The sequence below is a fragment of the Protopterus annectens genome, chromosome 4.part0 (genome assembly GCF_019279795.1).
Source record: "Protopterus annectens isolate FY-2018-M chromosome 4.part0, PAN1.0, whole genome shotgun sequence".
Lineage (NCBI taxonomy): Eukaryota > Metazoa > Chordata > Ceratodontiformes > Protopteridae > Protopterus > Protopterus annectens.
The window spans coordinates 659,577,478-659,589,977 of NC_056733.1; the positions used below are offsets into that span (position 1 = coordinate 659,577,478).

At 44.4% G+C, this 12,500-nt stretch overlaps 1 protein-coding gene across 1 annotated transcript in view; it reads left to right on the forward strand.

Annotated features, from left to right (window-relative positions):
- ATXN2 (ataxin 2) overlaps positions 1-12,500 on the forward strand; it is a 2,781,632-nt gene that overhangs the window by 50,989 nt on the left and 2,718,143 nt on the right. Inside the window, exon 2 of the mRNA XM_044068622.1 lies at positions 4,687-4,721. Within this exon, the coding sequence (XP_043924557.1) occupies positions 4,687-4,721 (35 nt within the window). The remainder of the gene's footprint in view (positions 1-4,686; positions 4,722-12,500) is intronic.

Consider the following 12,500-nt stretch of genomic DNA (forward strand, 5'->3'; position numbering starts at 1 on the left):
TTCCAGGCTTAAAGTGCAAGTCTGGTCATAAAATTCCACCGTAGGATCCTCATTCCCTTTGTGTGTACTGCCTGGGAGCAACACATTTGGATCATTTGTCAGCTGTGCAGCTGACTCCTGCTTATTTAGCAAAAATGACTTGATGAACTGAATGCCACCAAAGAGAGAGAAGCAGAAAGAAAAGTATCCTGATTAAATTGGAGGGGGGTGGGGATCACTATATCCATCAGAACTCTTGAGTCAGGCAGTTGGATCTGATCACTTTTCGAATCAGTTCACGTCTCTCTGTCTCTGTCTGTCTCTCTGTCTGTCTCTCTCTGTCTCTCTGTCTGTCTCTGTCTCTCTCTCTGTCTCTGTCTCTGTGTCTCTCTCTCTCTCTGTGTCTCTCTCTCTCTCTCTGTCTCTCTCTCTCTCTCTGTGTGTGTGTCTCTCTGTCTCTCTCTCTCTGTCTCTCTCTCTCTCTCTCTCTCTCTCTCTCTCTCTCTGTGTCTCTCTCTCTCTCTCTCTGTCTCTCTCTCTCTCTCTGTCTCTCTCTCTGTGTGTCTCTCTCTCTCTCTCTCTCTGTGTCTCTCTCTCTCTCTCTCTCTGTCTCTCTCTCTCTCTCTCTCTCTCTCTCTCTCTCTCTGTCTCTCTGTGTGTGTGTCTCTCTCTGTCTCTCTGTGTGTGTGTGTCTCTCTCTCTCTGTGTGTCTCTCTCTGTGTCTCTCTCTGTGTCTCTGTCTCTGTGTGTGTGTCTCTCTCTCTCTCTCTCTCTCTCTCTCTCTGTGTGTGTGTCTCTCTCTGTGTCTCTCTCTCTCTCTGTGTGTGTGTCTCTCTGTCTCTCTCTCTCTCTGTCTCTTCCATTCTCCATTTTTTTATTCGAGAGGTGTTCTTAGAGACCACCTTTGGCTATAAGGTCCTGTCTTTCATTGAAGAGCCTTACTAAAATGGATGTTGACAGAAAGATGCAGAGATTCTTCCAGGAGCAGATCCAACTAGTTATTCCAGTGCCATCCCCATCAGGAGAACTGGGTACACATCCAGATGAACCCTTTATTGGTAGCTCCTATTCCAGTCTGGCCTTTGGATCCAGAGCCCATAGGTCTGAGCTTCCCCAGAGCACCCACGTTGGAGCAGGCAGTCCTATTTACTACTCTTAACAGTATTCCTTACTCTCTTTGACTCAGAATTGCCTGACTGAGATGAGTCTCGGAACCAAAGCCTCAGTGCTGGGACTTGGGAGGTTGAATCAACTCAGAAGGTCTCTGATCCAGCTCTTCCCTTTGGGGTCTTGCGCTCAATAGATCAGCTCTGTTATCAGCCTTGGAGCCAGTGTGGGTCATAGCAGACGTTCCTCCTACCTCTTTCAGATCAGAGGGTTGTCTCACTGACTCGGATTGCTGCCTCAGCTTTTGAGGTATGTGAAAAGGTTCCTGCCAGGCCAAGAAAAGAGATGCGCCTCTTGTGCTTGGCTCAGGTCTTAATCCTTGTTGGATACTGCTTCTGACTCAACCCATTCACATCGCCTGGGGCTGCCTCATTCAGCCTGTGGGGGTGCTCTTTACACAAGTTCTCTGTCTGATTCTGACCCTTCTCTGGAGGTCAAAATGAGAAAGGAGCTTATGAAATAACTTGGAGACATTTGGACTCCTCCCCTGGATTCAGTTGCAGAAGACCTGGACTTGGATGACTGGGAAGGGTCCCTATTAATCCTTGTAGAAGACATCACCTGTGGTGATGTACTAGAATTGATGAAACAGCAAGGAGGTTGAGCCACCGATACATTCTTTCCTGAGTAGCCTGTGTCCTTGAGACTTTTCGGGTGCCACCCACTGATCGCCTAGATCTGGTGGCTTCCTGAGCTTGGAAGGATCCTGATATGGTGGAGCCAATTCCAATGAAACCAGACAAGATTTCTGTCATCTTGAAGGACAGAGCACCCCAGTGCAAAGGTCCTCTGGTAGATGCCATGGCTGTGGTGGCAGCTTCAAAGAGGGAACTCTTGAAAGAGCTGACCACCCTCTTAACAGGGAGTCGGGGGGGGGGTTGGACAGGTAGTCTGGGGGGGGAGGTTGGGCAGGTTTGGGAAATGAAGATATGCATCAGTGACTCTTTCAATTAGAGCTTTGGAACTACTTTTCCCATGTGACATGTCTCCACAGGGATCTGACTAGGGAACTTACCAAGTCCCTGTTGGGTAACATATCAGAGGACATCTAGAAAACTGTGGAGTCCCAGCTGTGTACCCTACAGTCTTTCCAATGTATCAGTGTGTCTGCTTTCTAATGCAGCTGATGGTATAGCTAGAGCAGCAGACACTGGCTTAGCCTTCTGCTGACATGCCTGGATGCAATTATGTGACTTTCTGGAACGCTTAAAAACATCCTTCATTAATGTCCCTTCTGACAGGTCAACACTCTGAACCAAAGGTTAAGACCTCACCTGCAATGAGCATGACTGTAAAACCCTGTCTGCTGCTCCACCCCCTCAGAGCATCTTTGCTAGGAACCAGAGAGGGGAAGAGGATATTTAGAAAATCTCGGGGGTGTTTCTTGTTGACAGATGGGGGGGCGGGGTGTCAAGGGATTTCACCCTAGAGGCAAAAGCATGCCTCAGAATTGGGTATTTTGTGCTCCTTTATACCGAGAAATCCTGTCAGTGCTTCTGAAGGATTGGCCAACTGGTACCCTCTGGAGGCATTTTGGGGGGGGGGGGGACTTATCCCTGCAACCTCAAGCCTGGAAGGTCATCACTGAAGATATTTAGGTACTTAGGGTAATCACGGGAGGTTACACTACTTAGATGTTCTTCATCTCACATTGCTGCAGTCCTAACACTTGGGTAGTCCGCTGTCCCAGTCGGCCCGAATACCAAAGTATAAGGCTGACGTCGGTCAAGGCGCATTAGTCTGACGTCAGGACGTCAGGGTACAAATGCGCATGACCGACGTCATTTCCTCAGTCTTTTTTGCCGCATGGTCCGATGCAGAAGCAGTTTTGCAAGTGCAGGTTGGCGTTCTGAGATTTTCCGAAGTCGGAGTTTCAGACCGAATCCAAGTTGGCTAAGTACCCGCTGGGGAATATTTTGTTTTTTCTTGCCTCAGTATTTTACCGGATGTCAGAAAAGTGAATAACTGTATTTCTTGTGGGAAACAGATACCTCATAGGGATTACCATACCTTGTGTATTCCTTGCTTAGGCCTGAGCATCGACGTTGTTGGCTGTCGCCTTGTGCTAGATTTAACAAACGCACTATAAAGAGAAGATTAGATTGTGCCAGGTTAGTTTTTGGGAAGCGGTGTAATTATAAAATGCCGTCGGATGCTCCGACGCCCGCTTCGTCAAAAATGCGCAAGGACAAAACAGCAAAGCCTAGGTTGAAGAACCGTCCGTACCGGACGCCGGTTCTTTAGAGGCTCGGTGGAGCCAGAGGTTCAGCCAGAAATTTCTTTGGAATCCCAGGGAGAGACTTTATTACTGCAGGATGTGGCCTCTCAGGAGGTAGGCCAGGCGGAAGGGGCTTCTCAGGTAGCTGTTCTTCCCTCCCTTCCTAAGGTGGTTAGGCCCTCCCTGCTGTTTCCAAGGCTTCTCCCAGGGGCAGGCCAGGTTTTGTTTCAGGTGTTACCCTAGTTCTTCAGGGTCTGTACCTAAGAAGCATATGCTTAAGATGGCAGAAGATTTGATTACAATGATTAGAGGTTCTATGCCCTCCTGATAAGAGGCCTAGGGTGGAACCTGAGCTTGGGAGTTTTGAGCAGTGTTCGATGCTTCTGAGTCTTCGGCTGAAGACTTGCAGGAGTATTCCTTACTCTGATTCTGATGTGGATGATTCTACTCCTTCTGCTTCTCCTCCTGAGGATTTTTCATTTTCAGAGACTCTTCATTCCATGAGGGAGCATTTTAAATGGGAAGGTCAGGATTTCTCTGATTCCAGGAAAAGGCTTAGGGAATTTTTGTTTCTACCCCAGCATAGGCCTTTAGCTATACCTCCTGTTCTAGATGTGGTGGAGGATGTTTTGCAGAGGCTTCTCTGAACCCTGATTCTTTGCCTCCTGCTCCAGTTAAACCGATAGATATTATAGGTGCCTGAAGCTCATAAGTATCTTTTAAGAGTCCTAGGGCAGACCCAGAAACTGTTTCACAGGGGCCTAAAGGTGTTAAGGCTTCTGTTGTTAAAAATCCTGTTCCTCCGGATAAAGAGGCAAGGGCTTTGGATAGATGGGGAAAGAAAGTGTATACTTCTTCCACTTTGGCCATGAGAGCTTTGAATTGCCAGTTTCACATGTTGAAATACCAAAATTATCTCCTTTCACAATTAAAGTCTAAGGTAGATGCTTTGGCGGAAGGTATTGAGTGTAAAGAGTTGCAGGATTTAGTTCATGTTTCTGAACAGGTGGGTAAGCATTCTTGCAATGTGGTTGTGATGCTGTGCAGGCCTCTTCGAGGGTGGCTGCCACTGGTTCGGTGCTCGCAGGCACGCCTGGCTGAGGGATCAGAATTTAGCTGAGCATGTGAAGACAAGGATTTTAGATGCTCCTTTACAATCTGATGTGTTGTTTGGTTCGCCTGTGGAAGCAGTTCTAAAGAAAATGGAAGACAAGGCTAAGTCTATGCAGACTGTTAAAGATTTTTGCAGGTTCAGCCTCCAAGTTTAGTAGAAATTGGCCTACCAAGGGGTGGACATATCCTGCTTATGATTCCCAGTCTAGGGGTAGGTCTAGACGTGGTAGGGGCAGAGCTCAAGGTTCTTTTAGGCCTAGAACAGGGAGTTCACCTGCTCAGTCTTCTGGTGAGGGCAGGGGTCAGTCCTTTCGTAAACAGACCCAATGACCTGCCTTTTCAGCTGCCAGAATCTTCTCGTCTGGCAGCACCTTTAGGAGGAAGGTTGGCACTTTTCAAAGAAAACTGGAGTTTAATTACCCAAGACAGATGGGTATTGGATATCATTCACCACGGTTACAGGTTTTATTTCCATACCTTGCCTCCTTTCAAAGGCATGCCAGGCATTCCTCCTCAACAAAGGAAAGAGGCTCACAGGCAAATTTCTCTGTTGCTCCAAATAGGGGCCATTCAGCCGGTTCCTGTGCCAGAAAGGGGCCTAGTATTTTATTCTCACCTGTTCCTAGTACCAAAAAAGGGGAACACGTGGAGACCAATTTTGGATCTGTCTATCCTCAACACTTATCTGGACATTCCCAAGTTCAAAATGTTGACGTTACAACAGCTTTTACCTCTGCTGGGCAAAGATCACTGGATGGTAACTTTGGATCTCAAGGAAGCTTACCTTCATGTTCCTATCAGACTAATTTGCAGGAAGTATCTGCGTCTTCGAGCTGGGAATTCTCATTATCAGTTCTCTGCATTGCCCTTTGGCTTATCTACTGCGCCCAGAGTGTTCACAAAGGTTCTGGCTCCAGTGATAGCTTTCTTCAGGCTAAAAGGAATACAAATCTATCCTTATTTGGACGATTGCCTGCTTCTGGCTCAAGGAAGGGACGTGCTTCTTCAGCATTTGGAATATGTGATAGCAGTGCTAAGATGCCTAGGGTATTCTGTGAACGAAATTAAGTCCAGTCTAGTACCCTCTCAAGACATGTGCTTTCTGGGTGTGAGACTGAATACAGCAACCCAGATGGCCTTTTTAACCCCGGACAAACAAAAGAATCTTTCTCTACTTCCATCAACTATCTCATCAGTCCGGGCTGACTGCAAGGACAGTCCTTCAAGCCTTAGGGTTCATGGCATCTTGTATTCTGGTACTTCCCAATGCCAAACTGCATATGAGGAAGCTACAATGGTATCTCAAAAATGTATGGACACAGCACTGCCAGGATTTGGACACTGTCATTCAAATAATACCTTGCATTCAAAAGGAATTTTTGTGGTGGGCTCAGGAATGTCACCTAAACAAGGGATTCTCTGTGACCCGGCCAGAGGCGAGTCAGATTCTAACGACAGATGCCTCAGACACAGCTTGGGGAGCTCATCTGAATGGAAAGTGGATACAAGACAAGTGGCCTGCCAGACTGCAGCATCTACATATCAACATGAAGGAGATGTTAGCAGTCCAGTTTGCATTACTGGCTTTCAAGGATTTTCTTCTTCCAGGGCAGGTGTTGATTCTAACAGACAACACAACTGTCGTGGTACATCAACAAGCAAGGGGGAACACATTCTTATCCTCTATGCAGGCAAGCAATGATTTTGTGGGAGACTGCGTTAAGCTTGCAACTGAATCTTCAAGCAAGGTTTCTGCCAGGAGCACAGAACTCCTTAGCAGATGTGTTAAGCAGGCAAATCATGGATCCCCACGAGTGGAAACTGGATCTTCATGTATTTCAGACATTGACAGTGTCCTGGGGAACTCCAGACATAGATCTGTTCGCTTCTCCACTAAACCACCAGCTGCCAAAGTTTTGCACGAAAAGGTTTCATCACACAGCCTGGAAAGTGGATGCTCTTTCTTTCAGTTGGAAAAATCTTCATGTGTATGCCTTTCCACCTCTGCCTCTCCTTCCAAAGGTACTCCTAAAGGTCAGACAAGACAAGCCAAGGATGATTTTAATAGCTCCAGATTGGCCTCGCAGCACTGGTACCCATTGCTGAGGAGTCTGGTAAGGAAGCCTCCATGGCCCTTACCTTTGATTCCACACCTATTGTCTCAGAAGGACGGCATCTACTCAATGTCAAGCTTCACTCTCTTCATCTAACAGCCTGGCATATTCTGTTTTGAACCATAGCAGGTCTCAGCTTCCTCAACAAGTTTTGAATGTGATTATGGAAGCCAGAAGACCTAGTACAAGGAAAGTGTACGCAGAAAATGGAAGAGATTTTTATTTTGGTGTACAGCAAAGGATTTGGATGTTTCTGAGCCAAATTTGAGTGTGGCTCTTCAATATCTTACTGAGTTATTGGACAAAGGTTTGTCTTTCTCTTCCATTAAGATTCATGCTGCAGCAATTTCAGCTCACTATGATTGTGACCCACCATTGTTTTCTCATCCTTTGTTCAAGCAATTTCTTAGAGGGGCAAAGAATATAAGACCCCCACGTAGAGCTCCTACTCCTGCTTGGGACCTCAATTTTGTGTTGGAGAAACTCACTCTACAACCTTTTGAGCCTGCAGCTACTGCTGAATTGAAATATTTGTCATGGAAGACTGCTTTTGTTAGCCATTACCTCTGCAAGAAGGGTGTCTGAATTGCAGGCCCTTATGGCGGTTGAGCCTTTCCTGATTTTTCATAAGGATAGGGTATCTTTACGCATACTAATCCTTCCTTTATGCCTAAAGTGGTTTCTAGTGTGGCTTTAAACCAAACTATTCATTTGCCTACTTTTTATGCAGATCCCCAAAATAAGGGGAAAAGATTTTGCACACTTTAGATGTACACAGGCAGTTGCATTATTATTTAAGCAGGACTAAGGATTTTAGGCAGTCTCAGCAGTTGTTTGTTTCTTTTGCTTTGAGTTCTCAGGGCAAGCCTGTGTCAAAACAAACTATTTCTAAGTGGATTGGGTTTTGCATTGCATTTTGTTATTCCCATCATGGCAAGGAGATTCCAGCTGGGATTAGGCCTCATTCCACTAGGGCTACTGCCACTTCAACAGCATTTCTAAGGGGTGGCAACTAAGGATATTTTGGAGGCAGCTACTTGGAGTTCAGTGCATACTTTCTCTAAGCATTACCACCTTCCTCTCTACTCTAAATCTAGGGCTGGTTTTGCCACGGCTGTTTTGCAGGGCATGTTGTCAGCTCCAGCTTCTTTGTGATTTGCCAGCCTCCCTTACCTCTGCTTTGGGATTCTACCCAAGTGTTAGGACTGCAGCAATGTGAGATGAAGAACATAGTACAGTTTTGTACCTACCATAAATGTAGATGTTCAAGATCCACATTGCTGCAGTCCAATTTACCTCCCTCCTTCCCCTCTGTGTTTAGGGGTGGTTGTGTGGGTGGGTTGTACTTTGTAAATTTGTATATATTGTACATATGTTTGGTACAGGAGTGTTTGGTGTTTTTGGTTTTGGCCTTATCTTTTAGGGTCTTCTGACATCTGGGGCAAGAAAAGACTGAGGAAATGACGTCGGTCATGCGCATTTGTACCCTGACGTCCTGACGTCAGACTAATGCGCCTTGACCGACGTCAGCCTTATACTTTGGTATTCGGGCCGACTGGGACAGCGGACTACCCAAGTGTTAGGACTGCAGCAATGTGGATCTTCGAACATCTACATTTATGGTAGGTACAAAACTGTACTTTTCCCCTCCTCAGAAGAGCAGTAGGATTTCCAATATACCACCCAGTGAAATGGAATCCACAGCTGCAGAGGTATCAAAATTGCTAAAAAGTCATCCATCAGGTCACCCCAGGCCATTTAGGATCTGAAGACTATTCCAGGTTATTTTTGGTTAAAAAAAAAAAAAAAAAAAATGGGACATTGGGCCAATTGTGGACCTGAGCCACCACAGTCTATTTTAAAACTAGGTTGCGAATCGCCACTGTGCAGTCCATTGTACCCCTTTCGAGGAAGGATGACTGGGTGGGCTCTATTGATCTCCTCCAGGATGCGTGCTGTCATAACAAGGTTGTAAGGCATTCCGGGAGATATCTCAATTTATGATTGGATGCCAGTCATTTCTTGTTCAGGGCACTGCCCTTTGATCTCACCATGGCCCCCTGGTGTGGCAGTGTATCTCAGTATGCTAGGGTACTTGCTGTTCCCATGTTTAGATAATTGGTTTCTCACTGCTCCAACCAGGGATCTTCTGGTCCAGCAGCAGGACTGTTTACAACAACATGCATAGGGAATTGGTATTAGTCGTGCAAAGAGTCAGTTGACTACTGCACAACAGATAGATACATTTTATTATAGATATATATATATATATATTACATTTTATTATATATATATATATATATATATATATATATATATATATATATATATTACATTTTATTATATATATATATATATATATATAATATGATCATACGGACACCGCTGCAGCAGGATCAGGAAAGGGAAAGGATACACAGCCCCCCGCCAGTGCCTAGGTCCACACAACCACACCCAAAGGGGGACTCTGAGGAAGAAACCCCTGAGGTTGTCCATGTAGGCAGACAGAGATGTGCCCAGTGTGCCCTGGCCTTGGCTAAGAGACAACGCATAGCACATGCACGAACACCTTAATCCAACTCGCATACATATTAATAAAAATGCCAGCCCACGTAACCTGTACCTCACCATGTATTGGCTGTGGGACTGTATGCATTAATCAACCCTGAACTACAGGTCTGTCAACTGCTGCATTCTCAAGGTAAGTCACGCACCTAATCACCACTTATAAGGAATACTGTAATATGGACTGTGTATGCCAGCAGAGCATGGGCTGGTCGTCCCTCACCCCCAACTCATCAGTCTACCCATACAGCTGCTGTAGCAGTATCTCCGCAGTTGTATGTTAGCAGCCCACCCAATTCCAGGGCTGTGACATGTCTCATGTAACACAGGGGTGACAATGTATGTCTGTAGGCTGTTGGTTGTTTGATGAATGACTCCTCCCTGTCTGGCAGCCTGTGTGGCTCCGTAAGCTAGGGATATTAGCATGGGTGATGGTGTTGATGGTTTGAATCTGGCAGTAGCCACATAATTTGCACTTGAGGTAGTGGAATGGTGGTATTCCCACAGACTGTCATAACCCCTCAATCTGTTAATGCAAGAAAGCTGGAAAAAGCCATTGTGAATGGAGGGGCAAAGGTCCAAACCTACAGACAGACATTATACATACTCTGAGTAACCTAGAAGGTGGCTAGTATAACAGCAGGTTGCAACAGGTCAGATCAGCCCCAGAATGTAAAGGCCATAGCTTAAATGTCTCAGTAGTTACAAAGTACAGTGACTGCATTTTACAGTATATTACCGGGAAACCACAAATGTATGCGGAACAGAGCAGACATATATGGTGCGAAATGCTGGACATTCTGCAAAAACATGTATAGGGAGAGGTATGCAAACTGTCACCTCGTGTGTGGTATTGCATCGTGTACCCCTGTCGCATCATACCTCTTGGAGCAAGAAATGTGGCCAAAACCATGAATAAAAATGGGACAAAGGCCCACAAATAGGGACAAGTTTTAAATATTGCTGTTAAACGTAGAAAGTTGATAGAATAACAGATCTTACATTAGCATGAATCTCCTGATGTGTGTGGAGTCTGAAACTGAAATGTCGGTCATGATTTATTAACTTCAATCTTCAATACTTTGCCACTAATTTGCCAGAAAACCACACTGTTATGCAAAATGGACCAAAAATATGAGGCAAAAATCTGGACTTTCTGTGAAGCTCTGTACGGTTAAGATGTACAAGTCACAGATTGTCAGCAAATAGCCGGAGAATGCCTTGGACAATATCAGGAAAGTGCTATACTGTGGTGGCAGATGCTGCAGCCAGTGGTCTGCAGCACACACACCTGGACTGGAGTACAGGTGTTTCTGGCCTGGTGTCGCACTTGGCTTTTTTAAGCCCAAATCTGTTCCTCTTCCACCAAAAGACCTGCTGTGTGGCAATATGTCTGTACATACATACAGCTACATATACATATCCGTCTCTCCCTATCCCCGTTGTGCTTGATTAGTGTATCTGTGTGGCACGTTTATATATATATATATATATATATATATATATATATATATATATATATATATATATATATATATATATATAAAATCTGGACAAGGCCCATGAAAAATAGGTACAAATCTGTACACTGATTAACATCTAATTTGCATGTATTATGTAACCCCACCCACTCTATTGGAATTGTGGGATACCAGCTTTCAAATGCAAACTGAAGAACAGACAACCAAAATTTAGTACCAGTGTCCCCCTGCAGCCATTCCAATGTCCCATTACCTGCGATTTCTCCCCATTTACCATAAACACTAATGTGTGTGTGCATACTACCTTACTTCTGCAGTGATCATTGGATGTTATTTTTTCATTTTGCAGCACAACAATGCACAAACATAAGGACATCTGCTAAACAAAGCAATACTGTCTCGCAATGAAAATAGACTTGGCATTAAAACTTCTCTGCCCTTGAAACTCACATTTATTTAAACCCACACACCACATCCAAAGAAAATGCATCTGGCCAATGGTGGATAAAGATTACCTTTGGGCTGTTTTCAAATCATTGGCCCCTTGCACACAAAAAACAAGAAACCTACATGTGTTTTTTTTTCTTTGATACACCTTTCTGACTTTATTAAGTTATATTCCTTGTATAATACAGCACACTTGTTAGAGAGCATTTTAAATGTTATTGTTTGAACATTTTCCAGTAGGCTGTACTGTAGGCAATATAGGCTGTACTGTAGGCAATAAACAAAATGCATGAACTAAGACAAAACTGCCCAATTCAGAACATTTCCATCATAAGTCTACTTCCACACTCGCACTATAAATAGAGTGACAGTAGTGTAAGCCATGGGCCTCTTGCACAGCTTCTCACACTTATTTTCAACTTCAGTCTTCTTTTTTTTTTTTTTTTTTTAGGGGGGTTCCAAAGGTCAAAAACCAGGGACACATTTTAAACATTGCTTTTATAATTTTGGAAAGTTGCTAGAATAAAATGTATTACCACCATGCATGTCACTGGCAAGTCTTGAACCCAGGACTGGATGCACTACAGTCAGAGCAGTATACCACTATGCTAAATCAGCAGTTTCCTGAAAAAAAGGAAGACAGAAACTTAATGGCTATCATTTAGTGAATTCAGTTTTCACCATAGCGCTCAACCTCTTAGCACAAAAAACCTGGACAAACAATGCCAATAATGGGGCAATACAAATTCAGTTCTCACTTCTCACTCACCATAGCTCTCAACTCTTGGCACAAAACAATCTAGACAAAGCTCAGAAAAGGTGTTGGTTAGGGACTTTGGGCTGTTTTTACCCTATACCAAAGGTACAGGGTTTGAGCCTGAATACCTCTAGCCACCATGTGTATTAAATGGGGGCATTTTTATATATATATATACACACACACACCCCCAAGACGGGTGTTTCTGCCAATAATCCACCCACTTTGAGATTTGATAACCCAGAGACTGCTGCCAATAATTCACTTTGAGCTGTTTGAATCAAACGGCTATTCACGCTCGCATTTGCAGCTGGAAATGACTGTGAGCTCTTTGAGCTCAATTCCGACTGGCTGATGGCCCTGTCGGGGCTGAGGTCATCGCGCACGTGATGGCGTCGGCTTCGACAGCGAGATATTTAAAAAAATAAATAAAACAAAAAGAAAAAAATCAGAAATGAAAGGGTGCCTCTCGGGAATAGTGGCACCCCTTCATTTGGACCCCAAAACTCTGTAAAAACTAAATAATTCAGTATGGTTGAAAGGTAGTGTGTGTGTGTGTGTATAATGTGTGTGTGTATAATGTGTGTGTATAATGTGTGTGTGTGTGTGTGTATATATATATATATATATATATATATATATATATATATATATATGTG